Source organism: Engraulis encrasicolus, chromosome 10 (genome assembly GCF_034702125.1).
Source record: "Engraulis encrasicolus isolate BLACKSEA-1 chromosome 10, IST_EnEncr_1.0, whole genome shotgun sequence".
NCBI classification, from domain to species: domain Eukaryota; kingdom Metazoa; phylum Chordata; class Actinopteri; order Clupeiformes; family Engraulidae; genus Engraulis; species Engraulis encrasicolus.
The window spans coordinates 27,240,312-27,265,311 of record NC_085866.1 but is presented as its reverse complement, the minus strand read 5'-3'; the positions used below and the strand labels follow the sequence as shown (position 1 = coordinate 27,265,311).

Below are 25,000 nucleotides of genomic sequence, written 5' to 3'. Positions count from 1 at the left end.
CCCCTGTGCCTGCAGAGACTGTGGCTGCTCACTTCCTCTATGACACATTCCCAATGTCCTCACCTGGCCACACACGAGAGAAGATTGACCAACCACTCTTTCTCTGTCTCTCTCTCTCTTTCTCTCTCTCTTTCTCTCTCTCTATCTCCCCCCTCTCTCTCTCCCTCTTCTGGTATATCTATCTCACTCCATCTCTCCCCATCTCTGTCTCAAGTAGTTGCTGTCTTTCTTTCTTTCTTTCTTTCTTTCTTTCTTTCTGTATTTCTTTCTTTCTTTCTGTATTTCTTTCTGTATTTCTTTCTGTATTTCTTTCTGTATTTCTTTGTGTGTGTGTGTGTGTGTGTGTGTGTGTGTGTGTGTGTGTGTGTGTGTGTGTGTGTGTGTGTGTGTGTGTGTGTGTGTGTGTGTGTGTGTGTGTGTGTGTGTGTGTGTGTGACCTTGCTACTAGAACGGGGGAGCTGAAATCTGCTGGGTGGGTGAGGCTGAGCCAAACACTCCAACTTCTGAGAAAGGAAAACTAACCCAAATTATGAGCCCTTGGCAGATTAGCAACCACAACAACTGTTCTCTCGGCTCAACACCCGATGACTGAGCTTTTACTGTTTTTTCAAGTTTATTTGGTTGAGGAGCTATGACAAAAGGGCAATTTTAGGTGAAGGATGAGCCGTATTTAAGATAAGACTGCTGTCATAAATAAGCTGTGAATCATACCAAGCCGTAATTTATTACTACAGACTCTGAGTGATTTTGTAGGAGAGTAGTAGGCCTACCAGGGCTCTAAATTAACTTTTTTCAACACCAGACAAAATGGCTAGTAGATGTTAATCTTACTAACCAAACACATACTTATAGGTTAAATGTGGCTGGGTAAATTTCCTTTTGTACCAGCCAAATTGAATTTTCACCAGCATTTGGCCGGTTGACTGGTGTGAATTTAGAGCCCTGGGGCCTACTATTATAGTAAATCTTTTCAATGACTACCGTATGCAATGGTAGTAGATTTATTTTTATATACAGTGTATTTACTTTTGTTCTTTACGACAAAAAATGTATACAGACAGTTCCCAAGTTTATTTGGGTGAGGAAAAACCTCCTTTAGGTGGAGGATGGACAGATGAAAATGATAGAGGATGGGTTTTGATATTCTCCGCATGGGAGCTTACAGAAAAAAAAATTAAACCGATGATGATTGAGCTCTTCACCTTCTCTAGTTTATTGGGCGAAGAGCTATGACCAGCTAGGGGCCAGTTTGTAGGTGAAAGATGAGTCGTTTGAGGAACAGGAACATGGAAATGGTAGTGGATGGTATTTGATATTCTTCGCATGTGTGCTAAAAGTAAAAAAAAACACAAAAAAACAGGAACTGTGTAGCATGACTCAAGAAGCTGGCCTAAAGGCGGCCTATAAATACGCTATTTGCCCCGACCGACCGACCACCATCTTACACAAAATATCCGACCGCAGCTCAGCCTTGTGATCAGCAAATAAAATAAGCTTGTGAAGGAACACCACACACTCTTATCTGGTGCTACGTGCTTAACCACTGACAAAAAAGTTGCCGCGTTAGTAGGTAGGAAACGTTTTATTCCCGACCACAACCAACCACAATGACAAAGCGCACAATGACAAGAAATCCAAAATTGCACTGAGTATTACTGAGTCAATATTGAAAGGAATCTGCCTCCCCTACACACGTCACATCACCACATCTCAGTTGACCTCTACACACAGCTAGGGAGCTAATGTCATTAGTGGTTAGTAGTTAGTTATAATAGTACAATAATAGAAGCTAAGGTCATAAGAAGTGAGTAGTTATTGTACTGTAATAGAAGCTAAGGTCAGTCACTGACTAAGGTACAGACTATACTATACTGTAACATTTAACTTAACAGTACCATCATACGCATAACATTACACAGTCATAAAAGTGTCATAAAGTACCATTAAGTGACAAACTAACATTATTTAGGCTGGACAGGCTACTTAGAAATGTCATTATACACACGTATAGTGAAAACAGTTTAGTTGCTCTACTGCACACCAAACTGTTAACAGGCTCAAAGCACTTCGGCCAAGAAAAGAGGAACCTCTCATTCCAAGATTATTATAACACGGACCAGACACCCCTGGGTGGTGAGTGCGTGTGTGCGTGTGTGCGTGTGGTGTTTTGGGAGTGGGCTGGTGGTGGGGTGGATGGCAGAAAACCTGTCACTGTCACTCTAGATCGGCAGTGACAGTGCTAGCAGCGGCACACACACACACACACACACACACACACACACACACACACACACACACACACACACACACACACACACACACACACACACACGCACGAAAGCAGCGGTGGCATCTAGGGACGATGGCTCGGTCGGTCCAGGGATGGGATCGGTGTCAGGAACATCCTGGCCCTCTAGACATCTCCTGGCTTGGCCTCTCCAGAAGAGGACAGGACAGGACAGACCAGGACAGGACAGGACGCTCCCTGCACCTACAGCACTACTGCACCTCTGATACCCCTGTTCTATCGATATGCGCCGCGGCCGCCCGTCGAAATGAGCCACCAGTACATTTTTTTGCAGTGTTAATTCAACACTTAAGAGAGTAGGCCAAACACCATTAGTGTGGGAATGGAACTTTTTCAGTGTTGCATCAAGAATTGACTGTACAGCACAAGAATTGACTGTTAACAAACTGCACAGTAGCTGCTGTGCTGTTCCATGCCGCCTGTCATACAGAGGTGATATGACGATGTGTCAAATCAAATCGCTCAGAAACAGTCTAATGGAATTTGTAGTCGTGATTTTGTTCTTCCGGGGATTATAACGCCTAAAATCACCATTAGAAAAGAAATGAATAGGTTTAATATTTCATATAAATATATTATATCCAATGGCAGCATATTTGTAGTTATATTGTGGTCAAATACTGTAGTGATGGGGCACAATGTTGTTTAAAAGGTGAATTCCACTTTAACCACTGCGTTAACCGTAACCTAGGGGTGGGGAACCTTTTTCATTCGAGGGGCCACTTCAAATTCCTCCAAGGACGGTATAAGTCCTCCAAGGGCCATACTAGGAACACAAACCAGGATTTCCCCCTGCACTTTAGGCCTATATTGAAGGCAGCCACCTTGAAATCAGACCCCACCTTTTCCAGGTCCCCTGAATATAACTTAATTGTATTGCAAATGTCATTTCTAAGATTAATTTACAAAATATGTCATATTTCATGTGACGCTGAATAACACTACAATTACATCGGGGGCCGGATAAAACGTCCTCAAGGGCCATAAACGGCCCTCAAGACATAGGCTCCCCTGCCCTAACCGTAACCCTAACCAGGGATCCAGGAGCGGATTGTAGCGCAGCTCGATGGGCAGGCCATATTAGCAGGACAGGGGACACCACCACCACCCTGGGCCCTCGTAAATCCTCTGCCGAGCACTTCATAACACAGACGAGGTCAACGACTGGTGAGGGCTCAGTCATAGCCCTTTGGCAAAACATGAGGTTTGTATCTTTGTTTATTTATTTACCCCAGCCTTGTGTATAAGGGACACACACACACACACACACACACACACACACACACACACACACACACACACACACACACACACACACACACACACACACACACACACACACACACACACACACACACACAATGGCATGCTTTGTGTCCAAATATGAGATCATGGGTCAAAGGACTCAACTGAAAAATGTTTTGGATATTCTGAATCTGCTTGTCTGCCAGGTCATGATGATACTGTATTGCTCCTGACTGATGCACACAAGAATGTGCTAAATCAGTTAGGAGGATGCGGAAATCGCTGTGAAATGTTAAGATAAATGAAATGAGGTGAAGACGTCAGGCAATGATGGCTAATTATAGGCTACTAGTAATCTAAAAATCTTTAAAAAAAAAAGAAAAGAAAAAGAAAAGACGGCGTAGATTAGCCAGACTAGAATAGTTCCACCCTAAATATGTCCACAGCTCTGAATCCAAAATGGTCACTTGCACACTTGGTGGTTTACAATTGCTAACGATTGCCAACGGCCATTTATTAGCTATATTACAAATGTACCATTTGGCTTAATTGGCTAGCCCATAGCTAGACATGTCAGTTGCATTCAAACGAACTGCAAGCTTCCATTTGTCCGGTAAAACGCGTCATCATCTTTCCACCCCTCCCGTTCCCGGATTGGCTCCCTACCTCAGGCAAGCACTTTGGGACAAGCATCCATGCTTTCAGATTGGAACGATAGTGGGAAGTAGATTGGGATTTCCCCGGCTAGATTTGAAGCATCTTCAACTACTTTGATTTCCTGGTTGGAATTGCCAATCAGGCATAATATTGACTGGGCAATTCTGATTGGTAGTTCCAGCCAGGGGATACTAACAAGTTAAAAACAGGAAAAGGTTTTTGAATAGGTATAGATTTTCTTTTGTCCCTGTTTCGCAGGTCGTTAACAACTACCATCCTTGTAATGCCATATGTGTGGTAGGCTGTAGTAGATATGCACTTGAGTATCTCTATGAGGGCACTTTATGTATGTATGTATGTATGTATGTATGTATGTATGTATGTATGTATGTATGTATGTATGTATGTATGTATGTATGTATGTATGTATGTATGTATGTATGTATGTATGTATTTATTGTTGTTCTTGTTTTTTGACGTCATGTTAATCAGTGTTGTGCGTATGTGGAAGCTATGTATGTCCAAGACAAATTTCCTTCGGGACCATTAAAAAAAATCTTGAATCTTGAATCTTGAGTACTGTTCTGGTTGTGATAATTGAAAACGCTTCAAAAAAATCCACTGATCCTTACTGTGTCCATACTGTAGAATGCACAGTCAATGGTATGTGCACAGTGCAGGAGTGAACAAATCTTGTGTGGTTGTGAGTCTCTTCTGGTTGTGAATCGACCAGTTTAAAATGCTTCAAATCCATAGCTGTATCCCGCCATACTGTAGAATTCACAGCCATTGGTAGGCCTATACTATGTATCCCAGTGAGGGTGTGAACATTTCAGACCTGGCCAAGGAATGCATGCCCCAGGATTCAGATTATTCATGAGCAGCATAATGTGATATGCTTAGAGGTCAGACTCATAAAAGCCCGCTCTGACGGTGCGCTCCCGCCAACCGGGCCATCGATGGATTTCGCAGAAGTCACGGACTTGATTTAGAATATACCCCAGTGATGATACGATGCCGGCTGTGCTCTATGTCAGTCAGAGAGCGGCCGAGAAATGGCATTTAGATTTTTGTTTCTGTATGTCCCATGGAAAGGCTGGCACTGAACCAGAACGGGCTTGCTTTTCACAGTTCGGTCCCTTCAACAATCTCCTAGTTTGTCCATAAAGTCTTGACACTTTCCAGGAAAGGTAAACGAAAAGGGTCGTCTAAGGTCTGGCTGACATGTTTCAGTCGTGAAGTAGGGGGTTGCTGGATGGCTAAAGATGGCCATCTGAATGATCTGAGAGCTGAGCCTCAGCAACCACTCTCACAGGCGGGGTGATGAGTTGGAGAGTGATTAGAGTAGAATATGCCAGCCACCATACTATCCTCCCCACTCGTCTCCTTTCCACTCCTCTCTTATGCTCTCCACTTCGCTTCTCCTCCCCTCTGCTCTCCTCTCTCCTCTTTTCCTCTGCATCTTGTCATCCCCTGGTCTCCTGTCCTTTCCTTTTCCCTCCTCTTCTTGTCCTCCCATCTCCTCCCTTCTCTCCTTTCCTTTTCTCTCCCCCTTTCTCTATTCTCATATTCTCCCCTCTTCTCTCCTCTCCTCTCCGCTCCTTGTCCCTTCTCCATCCCTCTCCTCTTCTCTCCTCCTCTCCTACCCTTTCCCCTCCTCTCCTCCCCTTTCCTCTCCTCTCATCATCTCCGTTCATCTACTCCTCTTCTCTCCTGTCCTTGCCTCGCCTCTCCTCTCCTCCTCCCTGGGCCAAATTGTTACTTGGCAAACTTGTCTCCAACGCAAAAAAAAAAAACAGCAAGAGAAACAGCTTCACTCACTCCGCTCCATGTACGCAGCAATCGCGTCGGTTTCTAAATTTATGGTGCCAATTTACACCCTTCGGTAGACAGCTTTCAGCGTCTGCCGCGAGGCACGGCTAAATTAGGCATGCCAGTCTGCCACCGGGACCTCCATGGCAGCGCTTCCTGCCTTCCTTCCTTCCTTCCTTCCTTCCTTCCTTCCTTCCTTCCTTCCTGCCTGTCTTCCTTCCTTCCTTCCTTTACTCCTTTATTCCTTGGTTCCTGTGCCACATCCGCCTCTGTCTCACCAGATGAGATACATGCACCGCACCACAGGTCCCCACCTGTCTTATCTGACTGATTTGCACCTGTCCATCTGTCTTTGGCTGGTCTGAGTGCGTTGTTCAGATCTCAACCTAGTCGTTAGTCGTAGTCATTACATCTGTACAATATTTTACGTACAGTAGATCTCTCTTTCCAATCCTTCCCAGTCTTCTGGGCCATTCACATTGCCTCAACTCTACCCCAGTTTAGAGGAAGGCAGTGTAAGGCAAAGTCGGGGAGAGTACAGTAGGGCAAAAGGTGTTTGCTCTACTATGTCAAAGGTCCATTCAGTAAGTGTCCATCACTTGATCGTGATCGATCGTGATCCATCACGGCAGACATCTTCACCTGTCTGTCCAGGTGTTGCTATACTGATCTCCACCTGCCTGGGATTCACCTGTTCATGTGTGATATTCTGATTTTCACCTATCTGGTATTCACCTGTCTGTCCAGGTGTGCTATTCTAATCGGCACCTGTATGGTATTCACCTGTCTGTCCAGGTGTGCTATTCTAATCGGCACCTGTATTCACTTGTCTGTCCAAGAGCGCTGTCCGGATCCCCACCTGTTCCAGTTTGTTGACATCTGCTCCTCATCTCTCTGCTATCATTGCTGTTCCTGCTAGTGTCTCCGCGTTCCTGGACCCACCCTCTTGAAACACATTACCTGCCTATCATGTTTACTTAAACATATTACCATCTATCTACACACAGACATAGACAAACACACACGCGCACGCAGGCATGCACGCACGTGCACACACACACACAGAGAGCGGGCGAGCGGGAGGAAGAGAGAGCGTGCACGCATGTGAGAGAGAGACAGAGAGAGAGAGAGAGACAGAGACAGAGACAGAGAGACAGAAAGAGAGAGAGAGAATCATATGGATAACAAGTATGAGGCATTAAAATCATCAGCCTATACACGAATCTGCAATAATAAGTATTATCATGCCATCCAAACTCCAGCCTGAGATTAGGCAGGGGAATGCAGGTGATAGGAATGAGGATAGTCTTATTATAAGCCATGCCAACGGCGCACTGTAAAATATTTGTAACTGTCAAGGCAAACAGCAGGTAGGCTACTGTAAATATCCCACAGACCTGCCCAGCCGCCGGCATAGAGAAACAGAGCACACTCAGTGGAACTCTTTCCAGGTTACAGTATGTTTGAGCTGAGGGCAGGCGGTTCTGTAGAAACTGTTTCTAAACAGCATAGCGAAGACATTTCATGCACCTTTGATGTCCCCTTTCTCACCTTGTCATATTGATTCATAAAACGTGGCAATGCATTTACAATTACACCGACAAAGACAGGCAGAGAAATACCATTACACTGTTCAAATAAATAACAATATAATGTGATTGTCCTAATGCAAGAATGAGTTGACAGTTATGATTTGCATTACAAGCCAAAACTGCAATATTATAGACTAAATGTTAGCACTGTTAGAGGAAACAGCATGTCATTTTAAAAAATCTCAAGTAGCTTTCCAACTGGAATCTAGGAATGCAAAAAATATGTAAGATGACAAATTCCTGCAAGTTCATGAAAATAACAGTAGGCCTACGTGCATAAACTTGCATAACTTTGCATACTCGCTCATTTAGTATTCAGAAGCACTAAATAGAACAAAGACTTAGCAAACAATAACATCTTTATTAGGCCCATATGTTGTTTTTGCATTACCATACTGTAATAAATGGCATCTTACGTTATAGGGTATTTGAAATGACAATGCAGACACATTATAATTATAAATCATAATGTAGGCCTATACTCAATGATACTCAAGGCAGGTGAAAGATCCACAGAGATCTCAGGCAATAGGCCTACATGGTGAATGGATGTCATTACGGCCTAACGAAGGATTATAGCAAAATAATAATTTTCCTATTATAAAACGTGCAGGACCATGTCAAATGCAACTCATTACTTCTGGGCATGTTTGACCATGAAGCATGTTGCCTTATTATGCCCGGACCACTGGGAACGCGCCCACTTCTTCCGCCAATGGGTGGTCACCACCAGAAGATAATGCTTATTGCGCATAAAACTGTGTGTGGCACGACCCCGTCCATTTCCATAGTATTTCCAACATACAGGACTGCTCTGTCTATTTTGTGAGCAAATATTTGAAGTGGTTGACGACGAGACAACTCCCTTTCTCATTGCATAACTACAATTAGGCCTACCGAGCGGGACGGGAGATCTGTGAGCCTACCGGGAGCAAACATAGGCTACCCAGTACAACCGAGCGAGCGCTCATGAGGCAGGGCTGTATGCTGACATCTAAAGCTGAAACAAGCCAGCAGAAAAACCTAAAACAGGAAAAAAAAATATGTAAGCCTACTGAAAGACAACTTTAGCGGTGCACTGCAATCAACCCTCCTTGGAGCAAACTGTCTAAACTCACACAGAAGCAGAGAGAGCACAGAGCTGTCATGAAATAAAGTGTCCAAGTGAACTTATAGCTTCACCATCGCACTGACCTGTTTTTCAGTGGCTGGCTCTTCAGCTCGTAATACGTTTTAGGCTCTTCGTGAAAATCCTCCCCAACCTCAAAGTCGGGTACTATGCCCGATTCTGCTTGCATCCCGGCAGCTGTCAAATTTCCCCAAAGCCCGAACGAACTGTCAAAACTTCAATTTCGGCGAACGGTCTCAGACACACGCAGTGCCAGCCACTGTGATGAGAACTATTCCGTCCTCCCAGTGCTCCGCCGCCTGTAAAAATCTGTAGTCCGCTGGAAAATGTGATACTCTGGCACTGTGGTTGAGAATGCGCGCACTGTTCCTACAAGATCCATGATTCACAGCGGCAACGTGCGGTGGCTTGATATGGTGGTGTCAGCATCTTTTCATTGGTCACAATAGTCAAAGGGGAAACTTGCAGTCAGTGCTCTTTGCTGGAGGGAAATTCAGCAAACCATAATATAGCCTATAAGGAAAGGATAATGGAATAGTTAAAACTTCAATAAATACCATACCATTTTATAACAGACTCAACCCATTCCCCATAACTTGATTTGTGGCATTGTTAGAGCTACAAAAGATGCTCGCACGCAATACAATGAAGTTGCAAATGGCATTTCACCTGCGTTAGAATGTTTTCCCACTGCGCCCACCAGATGGCAGCATAGGCTACAACAACGCTGTGATGAGTTGAGGCCTACTGAGGGAGTGCTGTGTGGTGCGGCGAAGACGCGCCATTCACTTACCAGGGATTTTGTAGATTTAAAAGTGCGAGGTTTTAATGTGTTGTTTCTTTTAGAAGTGGAACTGGTAATAATAATCACCAGTCGACCCAGATACTTAATTTACCCCCCGCCCCTCCCCCCAAAAAAGACAAACCTCAGCAACACTCAACATTTTACCACCAACAAAATATTTTGCCAGGTGGCAGCTGTGGTAGTCTGTATTAAAACGGCCTACTTTATGTGAAAGACTTAACTTAACATTCTTATTTTTTCATTCCCTCAGGTGTAATCACTACTCTCAGTGCTTGCTGTCAGGGATACGATAATTGTGTGTGTATTTTTGCCTCTCACCTCACCAGGCTACTGCTGACTATCACACCTAGATGCCAAGTTCAGTGAAAGGGTGAGAGTTGGAGCAGGGGGAAGCATCACAGAGAGGATGAAGTCAGAGGACGCCTGTGTGGAGCAATATCTTTAAGGAAGACTATGCATTTTTGTTTTTAGTAAATTACTTCCAGAGCTCCCACTTTAGGCCTACAATTGTTATCTTTTTCATTAATATTCTCCACCAGCATCAATTTCTTAGTCATCATGACTGTAAAAATACACTTATGGACTACATATAAAGAGGTGTCTCTTCTCCCTGTCCGCCATTTCGAATTTCCAGCAATGCACATTTTTAGCTGCAATAGGCCTACTTTGGTCAGACCTGCAAATATTAGTTTATTACTTAGTAAAATCAGAAAATCAGTCGCCTAAATATGAAAAGATCAGAAGATCAGGAATGGGCAGCAAAGTTGCAATGGGCAGCATAGTTGCAATGCCTGCTCTGGCCACCATTCTTCATACAGTCTACTCTACCTTTACTTGTAGACCAGGCCTGTGTAAAACTCATTTCAACTCAGGGGCCACGGACAGCCTATTTTATCTCGAGTGGGTCAGATCAGTAATGTAATTGCAAAATATTGCACATTTCTGCTTCATAATGGAATAGCATCACTAGTCAACCTTCTTGAGGTGGATGGTATTTCAACAGAATTGACTGTTAATGACAACCAAGCTGTTGGCGAATGGCGAAAAAGATTTTGTTCTGAAGTATTAAAAATCTAAAATCTCTGACAACTGCAGAACAGTTTGTAATGGGCTAAAAATGCACGTCTTATTTTGACATCCTTATTTTTTCCCTTAACAAGTCTGGTGGGCCTTATCAGACCCCCAGGCCGTTTGACACCCATGTCATAGACATTTGTAATATGAATAGGCTGAATGGGTGATGCATTGGTCATGCACAGAGATTTACATTCATCACAGTGATCTTTACTCGGGTAGCCCACTGCAAAGGAAATCAAACTGGTTAATGTTTTCTAACAACTTGAGACCAATGTTGTCCTACTGTCATAACAAAACAAACATAGAAAAGAGGAAGTGGTCAGGATAGAGTAGACTCATATGTTGCGTCTCAAATGGCGCACTTGAGTCAGTGCACTGATGTTTAGTGCATAGTGCACACAGGACACTGAGGTCTTTAGTGCATAGTGTTGCTAGAATGTTTGGACTTTCAGTGCAGTGAATTTACAGCGTGAGTACCATATGCACTAACCATAGTGTCCGAACAAGTGCGCAATAGTATGATGCCGAAAGGGTGCAGACCTACTAGTACACTGTTCTCTTCAGCCTGTGGATTTGTTTGAATCTGGAGCAACATGGTGTAGCCTCTCAGTGCAGATGGGGTTTGCCAGCGGGACTATTCACTATTTGCTGAAAATACTAAACTACATCATAACGACATTGCTATGACATTATCAAGCGCCTTAAGTAACAGATGAAAATATAGCCATTTCAATTTTGGAGACAGTAAGGTTATAAGAGGCTCTGCGCTTAGGATTTAGTAGGCTAGTGAGTGTGGCATATTTTACGCTGGGGGCCTGGGTTCGAGTCTGGCCCAAGGTGCTCTTTCACTCTCTCCCCCACTCATTTGCTGTATCTCTCACTGTCCTATCTGAGTAATACAGATCTAGCCCCAAAATATACATTTTAGGAAGAACCTGGTTGCCCAGTAGCTGGCTTGAAGCAATTAAATGGTGACACTTTTGAATCACAGTCTCATTTGGACCGTAGCACACCACACCAGTGGGTTGTGTCCAGTGGGGACTAAGGACTTTTGTGCAACGTCACAATTTCAAGTCCAGAGTGTATTGCTTGTTTAAGCCTGGTTCCAGGGAAGCCGACAAAGGGGTCAGCTGTCCCGGGCCCAGGGTCAGAGGGGCCCCAGAATTTGGTTTTCACTACATTGTACTGTATGTACATATTGGATGGGGGTCCCTTTCAGATGACTTTCTCCCGGGCCCAGCAAAAGCTGTCAGTCGCCCCGCCTGGTTCTGCTCAATCCTGTGGTTCCAAACAAGTCGTGTGAAGCACCAAACTCAGCACACTCACTCAGGAAACTTTTCAAGGCCCAAGCACATGAAACTCAAAGAAGACCATGAATTCCCCAGACAATGCAACCCCAAGATCACCCAGAGCTGAGGCCACAATGTGCACGGCATGCGGTTTGAAGATAAGGAAGGGAAAGCTATGAAAATTCCCCTCAAAAAAGTTTGTTGACAAAACCTTCGCAAAAAAAACTGCCGTAAGCCGCTTGTGCTGTTCACATAAACCCCAATGCCCAATACAGATTCAATCAGGCTGTCTAGTGGCCAGGGCTAGACTGGCCATCTGGCATACCGGGCATTTCCCGGTGGGCCCTGCACCCTCGTGGGCCCCTATTTTCAGAAATGTAAAAAAAAAATGTAATTTTTTTTTACATTTCTGAAAATAAGGGCCAACGAGGGTGCTGGGCCCACCGGTGAGTTAGTTTTGTGCCGCTAATTATGAGGGGCCCTATTAAGCCAAAAGTGCCCGGCCCCTATTTCTCCCCCAGTCCAGGCCTGCTAGTGGCTGGAGTCTGGCTGCTTAACAGCCTGTGTAATCCCAGTAAGGTCAGTGCAGCACATCTGAATAAACGAATAAGACAAGAGGGCACTCGGCGAGAGAAAAGCTGCTCATCTGCCAGGGCTGCGTGCCAAGATCTGCACCGAGAGAGAAATGGAAGTGCCACTGTGTACCTAAGTGGCCACAACTTGTCACTAGGGAGCAGTCAGTGTGCTTTGACCGAACAATTACGTACATACATTTTAGGACATGTCCTTTTGATATTGAATGGCGGCAAAAAACTGACATCGGCCTACACAGTTTTGTTACCTGGAGGGAGAGGCACATCATGTCGCCAGTTTTTTTAGCATGAGCTTTGTTTGAGGTGCTTCGTAAGTTCTGTTTGTTTTTAGCCAAATTAAAATGTTTAACATTGTTAAAATGTTTGCTTTTACCTTGTGTCCCAGGTCCTGCTAAATATTTGCTATTAATGTTGGGATTTAAGAGATGAGATGCATTGGAACGTCTGATGTGCAGTTCCCCAAAATAGCTTTTAACATTTTGTCATGAAGCAACTTCAGATATCCCACCATTAGCAATACACAATCTTTTCAGGGACCTTCAAGGTGGGAGGTGTTTGTTGTCAAGGCCTGTACTGTAAAGTGCCTGTACTGTAAAGGGGACCTTGTTGTGTTTTCAAAAGGGTTTTTTTATTTTAATTCACCCTGCTGTTTTGCATAACCCTATCAAAAGGAAAATGAAAACAAATAGATTTGTAAGGATACTTTATTACATACATTTGTAGCCTACATATGTAATCAGATCATGTCACATTCTTAAAAAATACATGTAGATAACCCCCCCCCCCCCCCCCAATAAACAAACACTCAAATGATGGACACCTCAGCTGAGCTAATGAGGCAAGGACGGTGTAAAGACAAGCTTGTATGCTTGCTGATTGGCAATATCCCCCAAAATAGATAACCTCTCTCCCCGGGTCTAGACACAGCACTTCTCTATTTTCTATTTTGTTGTGCAGGGCAGAATCCCACCCAACACTGTGCACAGACATGCACACAGACACCACAGGAGGCTCTTGCACCGTATACAGTAATTCACTTGCACTGTTGCAGCACCGTGATCAGATGAGGAGACACATTGGGAAGGGAAGATAGAATGGAATAGAATGGAAACCTTTAGAATATAGGCCTATATTCTCAGAAAAAAACAGTTGAGGGCAGTCGTCTTTTTCAATGTATTCAGTAGGGCTGGGACATTAATGCATTAATTTTGATTAATTAATCACAAAAATTAACGTGATTAAAAAAATTAACTCATTTTAATCGCACTATAATATAGCTATGATAGTTCTGGATTAGACCAGTGGATGGCAATATTATGCCTGATGGTAAACAACCTGCTGAAACTGAGAAGAGTTCTCTCTTCTTTTAAAAATAAACAACATTTTTAGATTTAGCTTACTTATTGTCATTATTCAAAATCCATGTGAAAAAAAAAACGTTTTACTGTTCTCAAGTCAGATATTTAAATGCGATTAAAATGCGATTAATTCGATTAATTAATTTCAAAGCCTATAGATTAATTTGATTAAAAAATGTAATCGAGTCCCAGCCCTAATATATAGTATAATAACTCGTCAAGACACAGTGTTAAATGTGCTGTTACCAGAATGGCAATGACGAAGACGAGAGAGAGAGAGGGCCCTATGTTATGTCATAGTAGTGTAGTACTATGGTGGTAGTTTACTTTTCAATGGCTATATGTATTGTACTGATGGAACGGCGTGCATTATGGGACTACGCTGATGAACCTTATGATTGATTAAATAAAATAGAAGAATTATGATTTCAAACGACTGGACATATTTCTACCAGAACTTGAATCGGACTTTGTCCTGCACTTTGACATGGGATCGATGTGCACATTTTTTGTTCATTGTAACTCAGTGTATAAAAAAAGAAGACAAGAAGAAGAACCAGCCAGCCAAACACACAAACCCAAATGCACACACACACACACACACACACACACACACACACACACACACACACACACACACACACACACACACACACACACACACACACACACACACACACACACACACACACACACACACACACACACACAAATACACACAGATGGCTTATCTCCGTTTAACAGGCGAGTGTGTGTGTGCATGAGGTGCAGATGGTTTTGGGAGAGACTAATGAGGCTGTAAGTCATGTGTGGTGACAAAGGCTCGCACGCACACACACACACACACACACACACACACACACACACACACACACACACACGCACACACACACACGGGGGCGCGCGTGTGCACACACACACGCACAATCAAACACACACACACACACACACACACACACACACACACACACACACACACACACACACACACACACACACCGGGGTGTGCGTATGCACACACACACGCACAATCAAACACACACACACACACACACACACACACCGGGGTGTGCGTATGCGCGCACACACGCACACAAACACACTCGCACACACACACGCACGCACACACACACTCACACACACACACACACCACTCCTAGCCAGGGGGGAAGGGAAGGACCAGACACAGGGGACATTCCCATGGGCTAACATTTACAGTAGGCCTTTATGACCACGCCACCACGCCAAGATGAAGAAGGAGAAAAAACACACAGCAAAGAGAGAGATGGCTTTGTCCATCAATCACTATGTTCTCGTGATAATGATGAGAGCTATTATTAGGTGCCAGCAGGGAAGCTGACAAGGAGGACAAAGGGGTCCAGGGCCCAGGGAGAGATGGGGCCCAGAATTAGGTCTTCATAACATTGAATGTATTGAGTGGGGGGCCCTTTCGGAGGGCTTTGTCCCGGGCCCAGCCAAAGCTGTCAGCGGCCCTGAGTGCTAGTGTTATCTGAGGATGAGCTTGCTTAAGTACTCCTTGAAGTACCTTTAAAGGGTCAATCTATCTTACATGGCAGTCACAGACCCTTGTTGACAAACATGTAATGGGTACGGATGGGCCGTTTCTGTGGGATGTTACATTAATGTCGATACTGAGCTGTTGGTTAAGTATTCCTTGAAGTGCCTTTAAAGGGTCATTTATCTTACAGTGCATGACAGTCAGGGATCCTTGTTGACAAACATACAATGGGTACGAATGGACCATTTATATAGGATGTGAAGGATGAGCTGTAGAAATGTAATGTAATGTGAAAATGCAAGTCACTCTACACTTATCCTACTGCAGCTGCTGCTGGGGGGCTCTTTGTGGATAGTTAAATAATAACGGTTGTTTATTTTAAAAAGTTGCTTTTGACATAAATATTAATACTACGATAATCAGCCTTTGTTAAGTGTCTGCTCCCCTCATACAGACTACATAGGGATCAGGGACGGATCATGACTCCATGAGCCCCTGGGCCAGACAACAAGAAAGGCCCCCCTTCCATGGGTGCTCTTTTTCTGAAAGATTTAGGGTTTCAGACCATGTGTTCGAGACCTAACTATATTGTTGGGGGTTTGGGGGTTTGTTCCCTCAGAACATTTGAAAATACAGTTGTTAAAAGTGTGACTTAAATACAACATGAGAATTGAAATATACGTTGAGCAGTGACACCCTTTTTTGCGCCAGGACCCCATTTTGACGTCCCAAATTTCTGGGGACCCCCCCATACACATGTTTTTCCGGCAACCGAAAAATGAAAAAAGGTCGCACCATGCATAGTTTCTTTATTTTTCCGGCAACCGAAAACCCCCCACAACTGAGCTGACTTGTAGCCAATTAAACCTATTGATATTTCTGTGAAAAAAATGACACCTAGTCATTTCAGGCGACCCCATTTCAATTCCAGGTGATCCACATGGGGTCCCGACCCCACTTTTGAAAAACACTGACATAGAGGCTTGGGCTTCAGGGCCCCCTTGACACTTGGGCCCCTGGACCTGGGCCTCATAGGTCCGTGCAGTAATCAATCTTTGCATGTTAGTCTGGCTACAGTGCAGCTCTTCAGTCTTACTGGGTGATGTCACTGTGGAGGCTGGACTCACTCTGGGTTAGCGTGTGTTCATATGGACTTGAAGAGAAAGAGGAATCCTATCATATCTTAACAGCAACATATTAATTATTTTATGAAGTGACATTAGAATGGGACTGCCTGGGGTTTAAACATCATACCGCATAATAATCACACCCTCAATGCTTAATACTCAGGCAGAATGTCTATTTGAACATATACACTACTGACAGATGTTAAATAATATTTGGACTTGGATAATACTTTTTTTTGTCTTTCTGGACTGTTTAATCTGACTTTTCCTGTAGAGGGGCTGGAGTAATTGGTTTTGTCTTCATAAGAGTAAAATATTCATTTTTTTTACCCTCGCAATTCATCTGGAGCTTCTCTCAATATTTAATTATAGCTCAAGATGTCAAGATGTCATATTGTGAATCCCGTTCATGTATCCTGGGTAGCCACCAGCGTTGAAAGATGTGAGTAATGAAAAGTCCAATGGGATTGGTCACACATAAAATCAATTATAGCCTCGTTTTTCTTGGAGGATATGGGAAGGTACCAAGGAGGATTTGTCAATACAAAAGGTTTACAGTACAAGAAATCTATCTATCTATCTATCTATCTATCTATCTATCTATCTATCTATCTATCTATCTATCTATCTATCTATCTATCTATCTATCTATCTATCTATCTATCTATCTATCTATCTATCTATCTATCTATCTATCTATCACTCTCTGTCTTACAGCGTGATAATTCCCCATGTAAGCGCATATGTAAGTAGCCTGCAATGGGGCAAATAATCGCTTGCAAGCTGACCGAAAATTCAGTTTGCATAGAAAGCGACTAGACAATGGCAGGGGTCTGGGGGAGACAGCTGGGTGGCTGGGCGCGAGTGCTGGGTCTAGCGTGGCGAAGGCGTGGTGAGCAGCACAGATGAATGCAGGCGCGCGCGTCGCTCTGCTACGAGAAGCCAGAGACACAGTTCAGTTCAGCCTCAGCGCCCCTCTCCTCTCCTCTCCTCTCCTCTCATCTCCTCTTCCTCCTCCTGTGCAGAAGGCGACGGAAGAATAGAGCTAGGCTGGGCGTGCGAGGAGGGATGGACTACTGAAATATGCTCCTTGTAGAGTCCCGGGGAAACACCTGCCTTCTTCTGAACGGAGAAAACGACGAGCTCAATTAGAAGGAAACGCCCAGTAGCAAGGTTCGTATTCCATTGTCAAATGTACAGTAAACCGTCCGGTTTGTGTGGCTTTACAAATGTTTGATAGAGCGAGCGACTGTCTTTTATTCACGCGTGAAAGTGGGAATGAATCGATTTTATCACTTTACTCGGGTTTTTATACTCGGGGTAGATGTCGCTTACGATGGTGGATGGATTTGATTGTGCCTTTATCTTTTCACTGTTTGGCGTGTCTGCTTGGTTTTCTAAACAAAGAGAATAGATGACTAATGTCAGTCATCATGTGCCGGGTAGCTGCAGTGAAATCGCCGGTTGGCCAAGTGGATTTCACAGCGTTAATCATTTTACTATTCCCTGTTAAATTTATTTGACCATGGCCGAGCCGAGCCGGGTGCCGACTACCACCTTGGTTAATTGCACTGATGGGGGACGTCGTAGCTTTTCTATGCTGTGTAAATCATGTGCCGGGTGTTGCTGGAGTTGGTTAAGCCCATTAAAGCGTGTCACAGCCGTGGCTACTGGAAATCAGATGGATATACATTTATTTAATTTATCGAGCGCACGCGCCTTCAAGAGGAGAAGAGCAGCATATCGCCAGTGGATCGATATAAAGATATGGGGATTGAGTATTGTGAAATGGACATGGCTGTGAGTGTGACCTGGTGACTGAACATGCTATAGTAGGCTATGTACAGTAGCTTATGTTATGGCACAGTAGGGCTCCACAACAAAAGGCACACTTGGCCAAAAGTTTTTGTATCTATAAACAACTCTCTCTTCTCTCTTCCCCCCTATGCTGATGAGGGTATCTATGACAACCTGCTAGTAGCACTGGTGTTTAATTTTTAAACTCCATCCTCATTGGTAGGCTATGACACGCCTGGTGTCAGAATGGTCAATTGGGCTCAGTGGGCACTTTGCATTAAACCACCTGGTTTGAGTGGATGGCGAGGAGGAATAGAATAGAACAGAATTACTATTCTCACCTGTAAAGTGTGTGTGTGTGTGTGTGTGTGTGTGTGTGTGTGTGTGTGTGTGTGTGTGTGTGTGTGTGTGTGTGTGTGTGTGTGTGTGTGTGTGTGTGTGTAAACTGATGGAGGATATGGGTTATATGCATGAACTGACGCTTGATCCAGTTCCTCTCCTCTCAATTTCAGTCAAATGTATCGTCACACACAAAAGGTCAGTTCACTGCCACATTGCTGCACCGGAGCGAAGGCCATCAGAGTTATTTAGTTTGACTGTGAAGATGCCATAGAGAGCCATGGCAAGTGTTACCGCCGCAGACCATTTGACATTTTGGGTGTCATATGACTAAGCTCTTTGGTTATGCATCTTTATAGAAATGTGACTGGCAATGAACAAACGTCTGTGACTATTCTTTGGAGCAGTTTTCCTCTCTCTCTGTCTTGCCTGTTGCTAGCAGCTCCACACTCCTGCTGGAGTCCCTTTTTTGTTTTATTTGGCAGGAAATCCTTTATTTTATCAGAAGCAACCGGTGAAGAAGATGCCACAGAGACCAATGGCCAGTGTTACTGCCACAGACCATTAGACATTTTATGGGTGTCACACGAGTACAGTAAGGTCTTTGGTTATGCATCTGTTTCGAGAAATGTGACTGGCAATGCAGAGTTTCCCCCCCCAACACTTTGTTTTTAAAGCACAGACCATTACAACAAACACCTAGCATCGTGACTATGTCCAATGAAAAGATCCACCAAAAAGATCTAGCAAAAAATGTATCATCTTAGGAGCGTCCTTATCATATGTCTTTGCAATGACGTCTTTGATACCAGCTAACCTCCCACCGCCTTGACTAACAAAATTCTACAGCAAAACACTGCTGTGGCTACCAAGTTAAGATCTGTCTTTGAAATGTGTCTGATTTACTACCGCAGTATGTAACACGTGTATGTGAAGCTTATGGTTTAGGCACCATTTGGCTGCTTATGGCCCATCATGGCGGTTATCGGACGGTGCTGTCTGGCGGTGTGTTATTAATCCTAAATATATTTGGGTTAAACTCGTATTTTGAGCTTGTGCTAGTGGCAGTGGACTTCTGTCTTTTTGAAAGCAGATGAAACCATGGGGCTGGAGTTGGAGATTTGCATAGGCTGCTTTGCATTGGTCTGTGTCCACAGGCAGACAGGCAAGTAGGCAGACAGACCAACAGAGGTGCAGGCAAACATGCAGGGAGACGAGCAGACAGTGGGAGATGCACAGGAAAGAGGGCAGATAGACAAACTGGCAGGTAAAGATTCAGTCAGACTGACAAGACAGGCAGACAGACAAAGAGAAGAGGTAGGGAGGCAGACAAGCAGGCAGTAAGAGATGCAGACAGATAGGCACGCAAACAGACAGACAGAGAGGCAGAGCAAGAGGCAGAGAGAGAAGCAGACAGGCTTGTGTTCACAGACAGACAGACAGACAGACAGACAGACAGACAGACAGACAGACAGACAGACAGACAGACAGACAGACAGACAGACAGACAGACAAGCAAGCAGACTTGTGTTTTCAGGCAGAGACAGACAGATCACTTGCGCGCGCGCACACACACACACACACACACACACAGGCAGACGGGCAGGCGGGCAGGCAGTCTGATCCTTTAGCTGCTGTCAGACACTGTTTTCTCAGCGCATGGTGGTGTCTCTCTCCAGTTAATCCTGTCGCTCCATTGGCCTTGCCGCGGCTTCCGGCTGCACTGCCACTGCCACCGCTGTCCCCTCTCATGGTGCAGCTACTGTCACAGCATAGGCCCTCTCTCCTCTGAAAACAGTCACCCACTGCTGTCCCCGGTGACCCACTCGACTGCCTTATCTTGTTGTCCCCCTGTATGTGGTTGTCCCTCTGCATTGTTGTTCCCCTAAACATCTTACTGTCTCCTTGCTTTGTTGCCCCCTTGGTTGAAGGTGAAGATTGTGCACATCCCAGGAAAAGGTGCAGGACAAAGGCTGACTGTAGTTTTGGAGTGAGAGGTCTGCACACTTAAAATCCCTTAAAATCCTTTTTGTTTTCTTGTATTATTTTGTGGCTGGATTACGTTTCGGCTTCAACAGTCGGCTTCACCAGCCCTGAAATAATAACAGAAAACAAAAATGATTTTAAATGTGCGGACCCCTCGCTCCGAAATTGTTGCCTCCTTGGCCTTCTCACTGTGCTACTGTCACAACACAGCATAGGCCCTCTCTCCTCTCACAGCAGTCACCGGTGCTGTCCCGGGTGACCCACTTGACTGCCTTATCTTGTTGTCCCTCTGCATTGTTGTTCCCCAAAGTTACATCCTACTGTCCCCTTGCTTTGTTGCCACCTTGTCTGGACTGGCCATCTGGCATAATGGGCATTTCCCGATGGGCCCCGCACTCTCGTGGGCCACTGTTTTCATAAATGTAAAAAAAACCCAATAATCTGAAAATATGGGGCCTATGAGGGTGTGGGCCCCACCGTTGAGTCAGTTCTGCCCCATTAATTCTGAGGGGCCCCTTTCAGCTAAAAGTGCCCTGGCCCTATTTCTCCCCCTGTCCAGCCCTGGTTGGACCCCTTGCCTGCCTGGTTGTTGTCTCCCTACCTTGTCTCTCTGCCTGGTTATGCCGTGCCTTATTGGCCCAGCTTCCTTGTTGCGCTGTGCCATGGTCTCCCTCACTCTTCTCTTCCTCCCTTGTTATGCCATGTCATATTGTGCCCTTGGCTGCCTTGTTCTTCCCCTCCCTTCTAACTGTCTCCTTTCTTTGTTGTCCCTTCCCTGCCTTGTTGTTGTTGTCTGCTGCCTATCTCGCTGTCCCTCTCTCTTGTTGTCCCTCTCTCTTGTTGTCCCACTGCCTTGTTCTCTCCCTGTCTTGATGTTTCCCTCTTGTCTACCAGCCTTGTTGTCTCGCCTTTCCTGGTTGTTCCCCTCCTGGTGTCCCACTTCCTTGTTCTCTTCCCTCCCTCTTGTTTCCCTCCCTCTCCTGTCTGTCAGACCATGTTGTCTTGCCTTTCCTGGTTGTTCCCCTCTTGGTGTCCCTCTTTCCTGCCTTGTTCTCTCCCTGTCTTGCTGTCTCTCTCACTCTCTTATCTGCCACCCTTGTTGGGCCTATACTACAAAGGCGGTCTTAAGAAAATGAAGAGTCCGTGCTCTTCTATTAGATGATTTACCTACTCCTGAACCAGTTTTGTAGTATAGGCCATGTTTTCTTGCCTTTCCTTGTTGTTTTCCTCTCGGTGTCCCCATGTTTTGCTGCTCCTCCGCCTGCCTTGCTGTCATCTCCTTGTTTGTGACACCACCACATACGTAAGTCAGACTACCAGCTCTTTGAAGAGAGGCTCTGACCACACTGTTCTCTCCTCGGGTGCTTTTTTTTTTTGGACCCGAAAAACACAAAAACAGGCCGCACATTCCTCTTCTTGTGTGTGTCAGCCCTCGCTGGCCCCTGTTGTTTGAGGAAAGGAGCAGAAACATCTTTTGACGCCAAGGCTGGTGGTCAGCACTTGTAAACAGGAAGTGTGAGCAGGAGGAATGCCTCTCGACAGGAAGTGGAATTGCATTCGAAAGTCTGTGACTTTCTTTTTTTGGAGCAGTTTTCTCTCTCTGTCTTGTCTGCTGCTGGCAGCTCCACACTCCTGCTGGAGTCCATTTTTTGTTTTATTTGGCAGGAAATCCTTTATTTGTCAGACGCAACCTGTGTCTCTGTGTTCTACTGCTGCAACAGCTTCCCAGTGAAGAGGAGGAATTAGACACTTTTTTCACATTATATTTCATTACATTTTATGTTGGTTCAATTTTAATCCAACGCTACGCACATTGTATTGCATTACACTACACTTGGCTGACGCTTTTATCCAAAGCGACTTACAGTTAGTTACAGGTTATTGGTTACAGTCCATGGAGCAATGTGGGGTTGGGTGCCTTGCTCAAGCACACCTCAGACATGGAGTGCAGAAGGGAGTGGAAGGGTGGGGTTTGAACCTGCAACCCTCTGATGTGAAGCCCACCTCCTTAACCATGAGGCCACAGCTGCCCTAGTTATAGGAAGGTATTGGTTACAGTCCCTGCAGCAATATGATGAGGTTAGGTGCCTTGCTCAGGGGCACTTCAGCCATGGTTGGATGAAGGTACAGGGACACGCATCCGCTCTACTGGTAAGGGTGGGATTCGAACCTGCAGCCTGTTTGATCACACAATTTGCACATTGTACACGCGTGCATTTCAATCCTATTCTGTGAGATGATTGGAAACAAGTGGGCCCATTATCACTGCCCTGAAGCTTGCAAGAGGGTGAGTGAGACAAAGACGGAGAGAAAGTAAGAGGAAGGAGGAGAGAGAGAGAAAGAAAGAGAGGGAGACAGAGAGAGAGAGATGGAAGGGGGCATAAATTAGTCAATGGAATGATTCCTTCCCCCCTCGGCCCTGCCTGTTCTCACGGTTTTAGCAGCTAAATGTGATCATTAATCACGGGTGACTTGCGGACTCGCACATATTTACAGTGCGGTGTCACTCCTCAGCCATTGCGCTGTGGTCTGTGTAGGGAAAAAAGAGAAAGACTTGAAGAATGCCAATTCATTTCATCTGCTGTTGTGGTGTTGCAGTGGTGTTGTGCCTGAAGTATGTTAACACAGTACAGTACATGCATGGCCTTACTCAGTTTTGCCAGATTGGGTGGCTTCATGCCAAATTCTGCTGCTTAGGTTGGCAAAGATGTGGGTAAAAAGGGCATTTGGGAGGGGTTTTCTGCCAATTTGTGGCCAGAGAAATTAACAGAATTAAGATCTGTTGGGGACTCAGTGCTTCCAGCTGGGTTTTGAGCATATTTTGGGGTGTGTGCTTGTTAGCTCTTTGCTAACCTGCTATTGTTTGCTTAAGTGAGACCGGTACAGTATTTGCATGTGACACAGATAGACTGTAAGGTAAAGGTAAACAGAAGATTGGCCTACAAGGTATGAACTGCTCCTTTCAACTGAAAGTCACGTGCAGGGACTTTACTGTTTACACCAATGTCTAAACTTCTTCTTTGCACGTGCCTGTCTTTGACCTCATTTCATACCTAAAAGAATACAGAACAGGTCCCTATACTCCTTAGTGGTACCCACTTTGGTGCCCAGTCAAACCTAACTTAGCACTGTGCTAGTGTAACGGATGCTAATAGTTTGGTGGTAGAATGTCAGTAAACCTCCCCAAAGCCTCATGCAGATGTGATGGCGCTGAGCTTTCAACCTTTTTAGTTCAGTTGTATGGTACCTGTGCTCCCATGCCAGAGAGATAATTACAAGCTAACAATTCAGGATAACATGTCTACCAACTGTACTCGAACCAATGGATGCATTTTCCAATATTGCATCTTGTCACAATTCTTGCAATTTTTCACTTTTGGGCAATCAGGCGTCTCTGGGCAGGTTGGGCCCCCTAGGCTGCAGCCATATCTAGCCTGTGTGTTACCCCGACCCTGGTTGCCAGATGGAGCCTCGAGTGGCGGACTGTGCAGGATGACCTCGGTTAGGCTAGCTGCTAGTGCATCTGGCGCGTGAGTCATGTTCCAGAGCAGACTACTGTACTCCCCTTGATGCCTTCAAGGCAAGCAGAGGCTCCACAGCATGCCCTCCCAAATATCGTGTGTGTGTGTGTGTGTGTCAGGGCTTGACACTGGCACCTGCCAACCGGCCAAATGCTGGTAAAACTTGGCTGTGGCTAGTAATACTTTCAATGTCACTAGCCAATTTGGCTGGCAGCTTATTCCTTGGTATGACATACGAATCACAGTAGAGTAGTTTCATGTAGTTTCACAGTAGTTTCATGTAGAAAGCTATACACTCTTCTTGTTTTAGCACCTCATCTTCTGAGGATAGACGTACACCATCATGATAAAGAAAAAAAACAATATCAAATCTGTGGCTAGTGGAATACCTGAATGGCGGCTTGGGAAAATCACTAGCCACAGTGGCCGTTGAGTAAAAAAGTTAATGTCAAGCCCTGGTGTGTGTGTGTGTGTGTGTGTGTGCGTGTGTGCGTGTGTGCGTGTGTGTGTGTGTGTGCGCGCGTGCGCGTGCGCTCGTGTGCGTGTGCGTGTGCGTGTGTGTGCACGGCATGCGTGCGCGCATGTGTGTTTGTGTGTGTGTGTGTGCACGTTTGTGTGTCTGTGCGCGCGTGTGTGTTTACACGTGTGCCTCTGAAATATCCTGACGTGTCTCCCTCTCACACACACATCTGTGAGCTGAAAGGTCAGCAGAATAGTTCAGTTGTGAGCAACTGGATGAGTGAGAGTCTTCACAGACACTGAGCTGACCGTGTTTTACAAAGGGGGAGGAAGAGGAGAGCTGGAGGCTGTGCAGTGGTGGGAATGGCCGTTGTGTGGGGAGTTGAT

General features: G+C 45.1%; 1 protein-coding gene across 5 annotated transcripts in view; it reads right to left on the bottom strand.

Moving 5' to 3' along the window:
• Positions 1 to 9,031, bottom strand: part of LOC134456901 (microphthalmia-associated transcription factor-like) — a 61,239-nt gene extending 52,208 nt beyond the window's left edge. For 4 of the 5 annotated variants that reach the window (XM_063208533.1, XM_063208535.1, XM_063208534.1 and 1 more), the window contains exon 1: positions 8,809 to 9,031. In XM_063208533.1, the coding sequence (XP_063064603.1) occupies positions 8,809 to 8,912 (104 nt within the window). In that variant the 5' untranslated portion in view covers positions 8,913 to 9,031. Of the gene's footprint in view, positions 218 to 8,808 lie in introns of those variants that run through there. The other variant, XM_063208537.1, reaches the window with a different exon arrangement.
• Between the last annotated feature and the right edge of the window lie 15,969 nt (positions 9,032 to 25,000).